We start from the raw sequence: 12,538 nt of genomic DNA on the forward strand, positions 1-12,538 counted from the left end.
CGAACTGACCTGTCCTATTGCAGAGAAATAAATAAAAAAATTATATTATTTGCCTTTTCAGGACAGAAACATCTGAGTTTGTTTTCAGATCAGTTCTCTGGTCTGCAGTTGAGACTTTATCACTGAGAACCCTGCATTACGATTGTGGGTCCAATCCTGAAGTCTTCACATGACATGGGGGTCTTGAACTTGATGTTAAAGATGTAAAAGACAGTGCAGCGAGGTGCATCTTTTGTGTTTACCTGGTTGTTGAGGAATGCTTCTGCCTGCTTGGTGTCCCTGAGGAACAACTGGTAAGCATGGGACTGGGACAGCAGGTTCTGCCGGTTCTCCCACATCTTGTGCAGCTCATTCCAGCCGGTGTCGAGCGCCTGTAGCCGCTGACGCAGAAACATGTGCTGCGCATCTGTCTGGCCCTGCGTGACCATCTCCCCCATGTCCCGCATCTTCTGGTAGTCCTCCTCATAGTTCTGGATCTCGTTCTTGATGCCTTCGTGCTGCGCCATGAGCTTCTCTGCTTCAGTCAACGTGTTGGGCATGTCCTCAGAGGCGATGGCTGTCTGAGTGCGGGACAGCCAAGACTGGAAGTCATCCAGCTCACGCAGGAACTGCTGCAGCTTTCTGGCCTCACCTAGAGACTCCTCGCGGTTCTTCAGAGTGTCTTTCATTTCCTCCCAGACTGCGGTGATCTCAGCCAGGCGACCTGTGATGGCCTTGGCCTGGTCAGGGTGCTCCTCTGCCAGCCGCTGGGCCTCACCCCTCAGATCGCTCAGTTTGTCCTCAATGGCAGCCAGGTCACGCTCCATACCAGTCAGTTTACGCTGCAGGGCCATGACCCCAGTGAGGTCGTTCCCCAGCTCCTGGGTGGACTCTATGACTTTGGTCTTCTCTTTGATCCAAGACTTGGTCTCGTTGCAGTCGAGGTGGTAGTTCTGCACTCCCAGAGCTGAGTTCAGGGACTCCTTCTTCTGGTCCACCAGATCGCGGAACTGGCTCCACCTAGAGGCAGCGGAGAGGATCATCACAGTCTACAGGTTCAATCACACGAACAGCTTCAAGGTGTTTACGTTGAGGACAAATGAATTTTGTTGCATCTTTATATTGTTTTTGTTTTTCCATTCACAAATGACAAAAGCTAGTTATCACATGTTACACCTGTTTGTACCTGTTGTTGAGTTTGTCCTGCTGAGTCTTGATGTCCTTTTCGCTCGGGTGACCATTGTGCATCAGTTGGCGGGCAATCTGGTTTACCACAGCGACACGAGATGCCTGGTTGTTCATCTCTGGCTCAAGACTCTCAAACCTGCCAACAAGACAGTCCACATGAATGCTGCACTGACTAAAGGAGACGTATAATCACAAGTAATATGCAGCATCTTGTAGTCCTACCTGTGCTGTATGACCTCCAGGTCCTCCAGTTTTTCTGGGATCTCCATGCTGTTAAGCCACTGCTCCTTCTCATCAATCCAAACCTCACAAGCATTGGCCTCACTGAACATCTTGTAGAGCGCCAGAGCATCCTGCAGTGCCTGCTTCCTCAGCTTCGTCAGCTCTGCCACCTCCTTGTAGCGTTCCTCGATGCCGGCTAGCCGCCCACGCACCTCCTCTGACTCGGCCTCCTCTTTAGGAAGGGAGGCAGCTTGCTCGTGGAGCGAGTCGATGACCGGGCGATAGCTGGCCACCTCAGCTGCTGCATCCTTGTGCTTCCTGACCAGAGCCTGGGTGGAGAATTCATCATGGCCTGTCTCTCCGCTGGAGACGATGCGCAGGGCGTCCAGTGTCCAGGCATCGACATCATCTGCGTCAGCCTGGAACTGGTGCAGTGCCAGAGCCTCCTCTAGCCTCTTCTTCCTTGCCGCTGCTAAATGCTCCAGCGCCACCCACTGAGCCTGCAGGTCAGCAATACGCTCCTGGATCTTGGTGGCAGCAAAGTGGCTGGCCTCTACCATGGCCTGGCCCTCTGCGATGGTGTGCTGGAGGTGGCCAGCCCGGCCGCTCATCTCATCCTCCAGGGCTCGTTGCTGACTGAGGAGGCGCAGCGCCCCTGTCAGGTCCTTGCCGTGCTCAACGGAGGATAGGATCTGCTCCTTCTCGCGGATCCAGCCCTCCTCCTCGGCCATCTCCCAGAAGAACTTCCAGAGACGGCGGGACTCTTCCAGGCGGGCACGACGCTCAGCTGCAAGCTGGGTCAACTCCTGGTAGCAGAACTCCAGGTGAGAAACCCGGTCCAGGATGACCTGAGGATCGCAGGGCTTGTAGCCTGCACAGGAAGACACTGTTATTTGTCTTTTTAATGTCTGGAATAATCTAGACTGCAGACTGCTACACCAACAGAAAGAACCCTTTACTGGTCGGTCTCATCAAAGTAAAATCCCTAACTGGTGTCCCTGCAAGAAAAACACACAATGAATCATCAAGAACACCTTAAAATATCTAAGACCAGAGGACACTGCTCACCCTCGTTGACAGAGTACTTGTTGGTGTTTGTGGTGACTGCTTTCACCCTATCGGCCTGGATGGCGATGTCAGCCTCCACCAGGGCGTGTTTCTGCAGCAGGTCCTCCACACCTAACAGATGCTTCCCATAATCCTGAGACAGCAGCAACATCTGGAAACCAAAGACAGAGGGATAGAGAGGACCAGTCAGGATTACAATGTTCAGCTTCCTGCTTGAATTCAGAGAGAAGAACAGCATTGCTACAAGGAAGCTACAAGTTGTTTTCTCATCTGACCCTAATATCTACCATGTAGGGGAGGTAGGGGCAGGATTTGCTGTCAGCGTACCTTCATCTCATCCATCCAGTCCATGATGTAGAGCATCTCCTGGAATACTCTTTGCAGGCCCAGGTTCATCTCCAGTCTCTGTCTGCGGGCCTTCAGCAGCTCAAGCAGGTACTCCCACAGCCGGATCACATTGTCCTTCCTGGCTGTGATGCGTTTGATGTCATGGTATCGCTCAACCTCCAGCTCCTTCGCCACCGCGACCACAGCCTGGACACGCTCCTCATACGCAGCGATGTCCGTCTCTATCGCCTCATGCTTCTTGGTGGCCGCCTCGACAGCCTGGAGGTCGAAACCAAAGTTGTCCTGGAGAGAAAAGGAGGCAACAGCAGATTCATGAAACCAAGAAATATTTTATGTAAATGTATTTTTATTGCAAGACCAAAGACAAAACACTGAGAGAACAACACGAGGAAGAAACAACAGTGAATACCGGCCAGTTACAGAACAGGGTTATGCTAGTGTGTCTGCATTTTCACTGGAGATGTAGATACTCTGATAGATGTGAGTGTGCTCAACGTATGATAGATGGATGGAATCAGGTTTCGCTGCAGTGTGTTTGTATTCCTGCTCCATAGAGATATGATCCATTAGGAAGTTCACTGTGCAGTACGATCTCCAGTTCATGAGGACAGTAAGGTTTGCTCCTGGTGTCGTACTACTGGACCAGGTGAGGGATGAACTCAGCGTGTTATTATAAAAGGTGTGTTCGAGGTACGGGATACGTGATCTGCAGAGCAGATCTGAATGCTGTAAGATAGATGCTACCATGGAACAGCACCTGGTCCCTGCTGCTGACTGTATGTCTGCCTACCTGTGACACCAGTCTCTGGTTTTCGCTGAGCCAGGTCTCTCTCATGGCCGCCTTGCGGTCGAAGCGTCTGGCAAGTTGTTCCAGTTTCTCCTGACGAATCAGCTCCGTCCTCAGAGCCAGCTCCCTCTCATGCTCCGCCTTCTCCAGTCGCTCCCAGGCCTAATGGGCCAACATCATCACCATCATCATCATCATCATCATCACCATCATCATCATCATCTGTCTACATTAAATCTAGAGTTGCTGCTGGTCACATGATGACCTGTAGGAATCAAACAGACCTCCAGACAACCTCGCTGCCTGATGAACCTGAGCTTCAGCCTGAGAGTCTGGGTTCAGATCTGAAAGCTTTTTAATGAGACTGAACTCAGTGTCAACTTCCTGTATTGAATCCAAATCCTTTTCATACTGAACATTAAACAAAAATCCTGGACCAGAAGATAGGAAACGTTCCAGTAACAGATTCAGTCACAGCAGATCTTAAAAGAAGCCTGAATGTTTTTACATTTTACATGTTTTTCTCTCTGCTAATAAAAACGAGTGACCAGAGATATCTGCGGATTGTTCATTTCATTGCCGACAGTCCTAAAGAGATTCAGTTTACTGTGACAGAAACAGAGAAAACTGGCAAATATTCACATGTTAAAAGCTGGAAACTGAGATTGTTTGATCAGCGACAGTCGGACTTACCGACCGAGCCCTGAACTCTAAAACTGCTGATATCAGTTTGTCTCCTCGGCTGTACGAATTCTTCTAAAAGGATTTTAGTTATTAGAATAATGTTTAATGCTTCAGAGAGGCATCCTGTCACACAGAAAGCGTCTGGTGGTTCTGGTTCTGGGCCTCCCTCCTGGACGCCGGGCTTTCTGACCTTGTTGATGTCTGAGATGAGTTTTCCTTCTCGGGGCATGTAGACCTTCTGGTTGTTTGCTCTCATCTTACTCTGGATGGTGAAGAGAAGAACCTCCAGGTTTCCCTTCTCCGTGAACCTGAAGAAAGGAGTCAAAAGGAGGCAGAGGAGGCGATCAGAGGTTGATGGGCAGATGCTGATGCTAGCTGGTGTCGCGTGAACATTTTTTATAAGCCGTTAATGATCTGTGGAGTTCTGAAAGTACATTTTACCAAGTTCACCATCTGCATGATTCATGGTGCTGACACTACAAAGACACACAAACACATCAGCCAAAGAAAAATCCTCCAAAAGATGCCCCCGTTATGTGAATCTGATTTATAATTCACAGCAGGTGGCGCCGATTCTCCGCTCGCTGCCATTAAACCACCACAGAAGAAGAGACACAACAAGCTGACATCATTCAAAGAGCTGCAGTCAAAGGTCAAACGATGGAAACATGATGGAGATCAGACATTTATGTCATGTGATGAAGGTCACAGCCTCCTCATCATCCTCCACACAGATCTGATGTTTTCACTCATCACTGAAGAGACAAGTGAGATTTTAGTCACGTGACTGATGGGCGTCATCGTTTATTCACTCAGTCTGATTCTGGGTTTATCAACAGCTCAGACAGGAAGTACTTCCTGGAAAGAACCAGGACGAACCTGAACCTGAACCTGACCTTCAGAGTTACTGAAGACCAGGGAGGCAGCAGGCGTCTCAGCCCGTCTCCCAGTGAAGACGTTCAGATGGAAACTGGTTTAAGACGTGTTTCAGTTTCCTCCGGCATTAAGGCTGGTGGAGGCATTAAAGGAAACGCTGGGTCGATGAATATTGAAGATTACTTTAACCAAAATGGCTCAATGGTGTCCAGATATCCAGACTGATTTATGAGCCGCTGCTGGCAAACAGACTGAAAGAGGACAGAGACGGGTGAGGATGAGGAGGCTGAAGAGCAGACAGGATGGAGAAGGTTAACTGAAGGTAAAGATTCTGACTTCGGAGGTTTCTCGACGGTTCGGTAGGTGTTGAAGGCCTGAAGCTGCTGCTGGACTCCCACCAGAGAGTTGGCGAACTTCCTGTTGTTGAGGATGATGATGGTCTGCTCGATCCACTCCAGCAGGTCTGAGGCCAGAGACTCGTACTTCTCGATCATCTTCTCCGTCTCGATGGCGTTATCCAACACCTGGACAAACAAACGAGACGTCTCCTGTCACCTTTAACGAACCTCTGAACTCTGGATGGATGTCACATAAACATGAGATCACCTTCACCTTCACACCTGAGGGTGTTCAGCTTAACTCTTTAAAGTGTTTTTGTTTGCTGGAAATCTACTTTTTCTCCCTGCAAGTCAAACCTTTCCATGGAAACTGTTTTCAGCTGCCTGAGAGATGACCTGTCCAGGACCACCTGTGACTCTTCATGCTTTGTCTTGTTTTTTACAAGATTCACATTAACAACAAACAGCTGAATGTGAACAGAAACCTCTGGTGTTGATGGGGGGGTTGCATACACCACTTTGAAGTCAGATTAAATTTCCATCACTAAATGTGTGCCGAGTATCTTTGGATGACGTGCTGACGGTTTTGAGGGTGAACAGCAGGTTGCTGGTCTTGGAATCTGTTGCTGACCTTTCCGATGCGTTTGCCCTCCACCTTCAGAGCTTTCATCTTGGAAAAGTAGTGATAGTACGTCACCACGTAGGTGATGACTGACTTCTCATCGGGATGGTCCACGCTGATATCTGCAATACACAACAAGTAAAGAATGACTCCTGTCGAAGGACTTGAACCCTGTAATGAGTTTCACATCTTTTTCAAATGTGTTCATATTGATCTCATTTCTCCATAAATTTATCAGATTACAACAGAGCAACAATATTAACGACCAATGTAGCACCTCTAAAACATTAAAACACTAAGTTCTTCTGTTTTACGCCTGTAACCACAGGACTGTGTGTTTGGGCTCTGAGGATCAACAAACCACAGTGTCCTGCACTCAGTGCTGCACCTGAAGGCATCCTGTGTGACACTGAATGTGCTGCTATGCTAACAGGCAGCTTTCACAGCGCAGCAGACAGACTAACAGGAGCGACCAGCAGAGTCTCGCTGGTGGAGGTCAGGAAAAGAAAAGGCGGTGTCATCAGCGTAGAGGGAGACATTATCTGCAGGTTTGCTGTGTTTTCAGGTCCGGTGGAGTTGATCCGCTTTAGTATCTTACCCTCAGGGTCCAGGAGTTTGGTGAGGCCCAGGTGTTGCTCTGCCAGGTTAAAAGCATTCTGCAGGTTGTAGTGAGCGTTGGACTTCTTCAGCTTGTCAAAGTCGATCAGATCAGGCCTGAAAAAAAGACACAACTTTATTTACACAAATGTCCAAGCAGCTGGGAAAGGTTCAAAGTTTCAAGATAAAAAAACATTTCATGATGTCATTATTTTAATGGATCAAAGTGATGAATTTACATGAAACCTTAATTGACGATGTGTTTGTGGATGATGATGATGATGATGATGATGATGATGATGATGAAGATGTTACCTGTGTTTGTGGATGAGAGCATTGAAGGCCATCCCGTCTCTCCAGCTGGTGGTGAAGTTGTGGATGTTCACGTTGGGATACCTGAGGGAAAGAAACACCTGGTATTACTGTCAGCTGACATTCAGCTTCTTTAACACGTGTTCCCTCAGACCTGAACATGATCCCACAGATGTGACATCTCAGAGAAAAACATCAGCAGTAAGAATAAGAAGAGGAGGGGAGGAGAGATGAAGAAGATCATGTTGGTGTTGGCTGTTGTTGGGCTGTCAGCTCTGCAGGTGAGTCTGTATTAGAATTAAGCAGCAGTGAACGTTACACAGGTGCTGTCGCAGTGATGAAGTGAAGGCTGGAATGTTTCTTCAGACCCTCAGCTAGACTCCCTGCAGTCACATGGTAAACTCCTCACTGCAGCAAATATCAAACGCACCCTTTAGGTGGTGCTCTGCACACGTTACGTGCCAGACTCAGATATAAAGTGTGAACAAACATTCCTCTTCCACCAAAGGAACAGTGGGGCAGTTCAGCGTGGGAACGACCAGGAAGAAGCAAACAAAGAGCGAGGAAAGCGGTTCGCCATCATTAAACTGTTCCTGCAGCCACGTCCAGAGACGTCGCTTAGCAACACGTGACCAGATGTTGTTCCAGAACATCAGCACCTAAAGGCAGACTGCTGAGGTCCAACTCGCCAAAACATGATGATTTTAAACATGGAGGTTAATGATGCTGACAGCGTCAACATCGGTAGTAACGAATACTTGTAGTATCAGTAGTATTAACACAGGTACTGAGTCTCACCCCGCCGTCTTCATCTGACACCACAGCAGCAGAGCATCTTTGGCTGATCTCTTCTCTTTGTTGTCTTCAGTCTCCACACTGATGTCCTGAATCTGAGACAAAAATACGGCAAAGTCACACCTCCACCTGTCTGACCTGTACAGGTGAGTACACCTCCACCTGTCTAATGTGTACAGGTGAGTACACATCCACCTGTCTGATGTGTACAGGTGAGTACACCTCCACCTGTCTGACCTGAACAGGTGAGTGCACAGACTGCTACTTGGTGACTCAGCCAGCCTGATGGGAAGTTGCTTACTCTGATCTGTAGATACAGGTATACATGTTCATATTAAAGGTTAGGTTAGCTTCCTGTGAGCAGGACTGTGATTGGATAAAATATGGGACCAGGTTTGACAGGACGTAGACTTCTCTGCTTGTGTTTGACGTGAAGTAACAACAGCTGTAATATCAGGATTTAGGAGGAAGTGGGAGCTGATTGGTCAGATTTTCAGACAGGCAGTGGGAATTCCCAAAGGTCAAAGGTTGATCCTGTGTGATGTCGCCTGGACTGGGTTTCCATGACGATGACTGCTGACAGTACAACATGAACAAACCTGGACTTTAACCTGACACTAAGGTAGTCGACCAATCAGAGGCCATTCTGTTAATGAATAATAAAAGGGGGCGTGGCTTTGTGTTTCTCGCCTGCTGACGGTCTGAATGTTTTATATCCTGTCATGAAATCCAGAACACGTCTTCAGTGTGTTGTTCAAAATCTACTGACTTCATTGGATATTTCACTTTCATGGTTTTATTGTAGATTTGTCTCAAATTATTAAAGACGTTTTTTTAATTTATGTTGTGACTGACTGAGCAGCGTGAGGCGACTTCTCTCAATATGAAATATATAAATGACATCACATCTAATCAGTTCAGATTGATAAAGAGAAGTTATTAAAGCAGTCGCATTACTTTATTCAACTTAATGTCTCCGTCACGCTTTAACTTAAAAAACAATAAAGTTTGTCTTTATTAGTCGAGACAACAACATTTCATATGTTCTTTTTCTTTTGTTGCTTTTCGTTCGTACCTGTGACACGTCTGCAGCTCATGGCATGTTCTACCTGGACTGAACTTTGGACGCCACACTGGTACACAGGTACACATCACACCTGTCCTGACAGCTCAAGTCCTGCCAGGTGTCTGTCTTCAGCGTGCCTGTTGTTACCTGGAAGCGGAGGATGATGGTCCAGATGAGGCCCAGCGTCAGGCGGTGGTTTCCGTCCACGATGTCGTGGGAGCCCATGTTCTCCAGGTGAACCCTCTGCTCCTTCAGGAACTGCAGAGCTTTGTCCACGTTCTCCAGACAATGAATACGCATCCGCCCTTTGGTGGGCTTCGGCTGGAGACGGACAAACAGAGAAGAAGAAACAACTGAGACGTCAGGATGAAGGTTGCAGAGCTGCTGAGCTGCAGTTCCTCTAACATCCACCAGATGCTGCTGTGATCGAACTCTGTTTTAAAGAAATGAGAAAAACTCCATCGTGTCTCCACAGATAAAGATCTTCCTCTCGTTTTTCACAACAAAATATCCATGAAGAAGAAATTCAGACATAATGTCAGTGAGGGGTGAGACCACATGGGACCATACAGACACAGGATGGGGAGAAAACGGCCGGTCGTCTGGGCCCTGAACGCATCACAGGAAGTGAGTGAACAGTGAAGTGTCCTTGGTCCTCAGGAAGGGGGGGGGGCTGTAGCTGGACCACAGCCAGCACTCGTCTATCTTATCTGGACTTCTGAATCCAGAACCAAGGCCAGCGAGTCCTGCAGCTCCGCTTGGCTGGAGCAAAACAGGAAGTAGGACACACCTGGTCTGGCATTGTGCTGCTCAGAGCGGCAAAACTACTGGCCAACACTTTCATTACCCCCCCACAACTAAACAAAAGTACTAATATTACATCCCCAGTACAAATACTGCGTCTGATCAGTACTCACTGATGATGGACGTCTTCAAATTATGGTTGTACTCTGTGGATTTAGTGTGTACTGTACCAGCCTCTCTCCTGTGTACTGTGTGTACTGTGTACTCTGTGTACTGTGTACTCTGTGTACTGTGTACTGTACCAGCCTCTCTCCTGTGTACTATATGTACTGTGTACTCTGTGTACTGTGTACTGTGTGTACTGTACCAGCCTCTCTCCTGTGTACTGTGTGTACTGTGTACTGTGTGTACTGTGTACTCTGTGTACTGTGTACTGTACCAGCCTCTCTCCTGTGTACTATATGTACTGTGTACTCTGTGTACTGTGTACTGTGTGTACTGTACCAGCCTCTCTCCTGTGTACTGTGTGTACTGTGTACTCTGTGTACTGTGTACTCTGGGTACTGTGTACTGTGTGTACTGTACCAGCCTCTCTCCTGACAGGACCTCCAGCAGTTTGATGAGCATGCGTCCGTCTCTCAGGTCCATGTAGAGGTCTGTGATCCTGCAGGAGACTCTGGACAGGTGAGAGTTCACCCACTTAGTGAAGGTCTTCTTCTGCACCGCCTCACGCTCATCTGCACGCAAACACACACACACACACACACAAAGTTTATTAGCAGCTTTAGCACATTAGCTCGTAGCTTGTGGTCCATCTGATGTCAGTCTGTCTGTTGCTCCACAGCTTCGGTCCAGACTGACGTGTGTTAACGTTCACTGCTGGTCCATCAGGCTCAGTCTGAAAGACTGAAGTGTTGTGCAGGTGAAGGCACACCTGAGCTGACAGTGACAGTGTTAATGTTTTTCACTTGTTGTCTCTAAAACATTAGAAGTTAGGAGACTGAGTTCTGTCTGCAGGTATCCTTCATGCTGCATACAGCCTGGCAGACATAACTGAGGGCCAAACACACCACATAAACATGAAACAATGAAAGAGGACGGTGGACATCACACCCTGAATTCAGCACCTTATAATCTGGAAGTTTCCAGGTGTCTGAAGGTCACACTGAGGTCGTCCAATCAATGATCAGTAATCAATAAACAGTCATCTGATATCAACACCACAGACGGAACCAGCTCTCCTTTAATTCACTCCAGATGTTCATCCGAAGCATTCTGACCTCATCCATCATGTGATCAAAGTTAATGATCGATCACTTATAACAATCATTTATATTAATGGCAAAAAAAGTTAATAAGTTAGAACAACTTAGATTTATAATAATATTTCATAAGTGATCTTACTTTATACAAACTCTAATATTTGAAATCATTCCAATAGTCGTTTTTAACCTGCTGGTAATCCTGCTCCTCTCTGTGTCATTAAACCCTGAATTTTGACTAACAGGCGCTGCAGCAGTTTGACCGGGCGGCGGGAAACAAGTTCGTCACCTGAGAGCCTCAAACGATCGAGCGGCTTCACGACGGCCCGATGAACCGTGGTGCTGCCACGGTAACAGGAAGGTACGACAACGCGTCATCAGATCCGATCACACACCTCCCTGATGTGATCTGCATCAAAAAGCTCCAGAACGACGGCCTGACCACGCCTTTGCAGTGTGACATCATCCAGCGCTGCCCAATCAAAAACATTCAAGAGCACATTCCTGGAAGATGAAGTCACGCCGCGAACGCTGCATTTCTGTTGTTCACGTCACCGTCGCCTCGACAAACGAAGCCTGACCGACCAACACAGAGCGCTGCCATGTTGGATCTGAAGACTCAGAAGGAAACTGATCACTGATCTGCAGTCAGCTGGTTTCTGAATGGAATTCAGTCGTTTAGGATCTTTTTCAGATCCAGGCGCAGTTTTCTTGATTCTACGGCAGCAAACACAGACGCTTGTTTCTGTTCGTCTCGTGTTTTCAGTCAGATAAGAAAGACGTGACGGAGGAGCACCATCCAACATCCCAGAACAAAACCAGCACCCCCCCACCCACTCATGACCTGTGACCCCTCAGCTTCACCTTTCTTCTTCTTCTACTCTTCTTACCTTGCAGCTGTTTGAACCGACCCTCCAGCTGGTTGTAGCTGAGCTGCAGCTGAGCCGGGTCGGCCGACGCCCACTCCACCTCCATCACTGCCCGAATACCCAACACCGATAGAAAATCCACCTCCGGACAACCCCCCCCCGAGAGGAGAACCAGTCCCGCTGCAGATCAACCACCAGCGAGCTGCACAGGAAACATCCGGCTCACGGTTCAGTCCAGGTGATCGCTCGATCAGCCCAAAGTGAGACGGTTCACTGACAGAGTCGTCAGGAGTTCAGCAGCGTTACAACCGATCCTGGAAAACCAGTTTTTAAAAAGTCCACGATAAGAAAAAACCCCAAAACCAGCTTCAGCTCCAGACCGCTTCAAAACCACAGAAGAAGAGAAGGAAACACGACTCGCAGCTCACACGAAGACAGAAGACGTCCTCGTGTTTTCAGGTGAAAGAAAGAGAGTCCAGAGGTCAAAGTGACGCTCGCAGGACGGAGTGTGTGTGTGTGTGTGTGTGTGTGTGTGTGTGTGTGTGTGTGTGTATCCGGCCCTGCCCAACAGCAGCTACATGCTGCTCGTTCTGCTGCTGCTGATTGTTCTGTTTCCCCCAGAACACACACACACGCACACACAAAAGACCTGCACTGCAAACGGGGGGGGGTACACTGTTAAAAATGACAAAGAATGAATTTATTACTTCTTAATCTGATATTTGTATTGACTTTGATCCAGAAGTTGGATGATGATCAAACTCGTCACTGTAATAATCTC

General features: G+C 48.0%; 1 protein-coding gene across 2 annotated transcripts in view; it reads right to left on the reverse strand.

The window, feature by feature from the left end:
- LOC121625973 (spectrin beta chain, non-erythrocytic 1-like) overlaps window positions 1-12,538 on the reverse strand; it is a 35,561-nt gene that overhangs the window by 14,421 nt on the left and 8,602 nt on the right. The window contains exons 1-15 of one of the 2 annotated variants that reach the window (XM_041964317.1): window positions 11,779-12,181; window positions 10,212-10,363; window positions 9,030-9,203; window positions 7,820-7,911; window positions 7,025-7,105; window positions 6,711-6,826; window positions 6,122-6,234; window positions 5,489-5,676; window positions 4,467-4,584; window positions 3,596-3,754; window positions 2,785-3,087; window positions 2,458-2,608; window positions 1,390-2,260; window positions 1,166-1,303; window positions 243-999 (exon numbers count right to left, since the gene is read on the reverse strand). In XM_041964317.1, the coding sequence (XP_041820251.1) occupies window positions 243-999; window positions 1,166-1,303; window positions 1,390-2,260; window positions 2,458-2,608; window positions 2,785-3,087; window positions 3,596-3,754; window positions 4,467-4,584; window positions 5,489-5,676; window positions 6,122-6,234; window positions 6,711-6,826; window positions 7,025-7,105; window positions 7,820-7,911; window positions 9,030-9,203; window positions 10,212-10,363; window positions 11,779-11,863 (3,498 nt within the window). In that variant the 5' untranslated portion in view covers window positions 11,864-12,181. Of the gene's footprint in view, window positions 1-242; window positions 1,000-1,165; window positions 1,304-1,389; window positions 2,261-2,457; window positions 2,609-2,784; window positions 3,088-3,595; window positions 3,755-4,466; window positions 4,585-5,488; window positions 5,677-6,121; window positions 6,235-6,710; window positions 6,827-7,024; window positions 7,106-7,819; window positions 7,912-9,029; window positions 9,204-10,211; window positions 10,364-11,778; window positions 12,182-12,538 lie in introns of those variants that run through there. The other variant, XM_041964309.1, reaches the window with a different exon arrangement.

This window comes from Chelmon rostratus, chromosome 3, assembly GCF_017976325.1.
Source record: "Chelmon rostratus isolate fCheRos1 chromosome 3, fCheRos1.pri, whole genome shotgun sequence".
Classification (NCBI taxonomy): domain Eukaryota; kingdom Metazoa; phylum Chordata; class Actinopteri; order Chaetodontiformes; family Chaetodontidae; genus Chelmon; species Chelmon rostratus.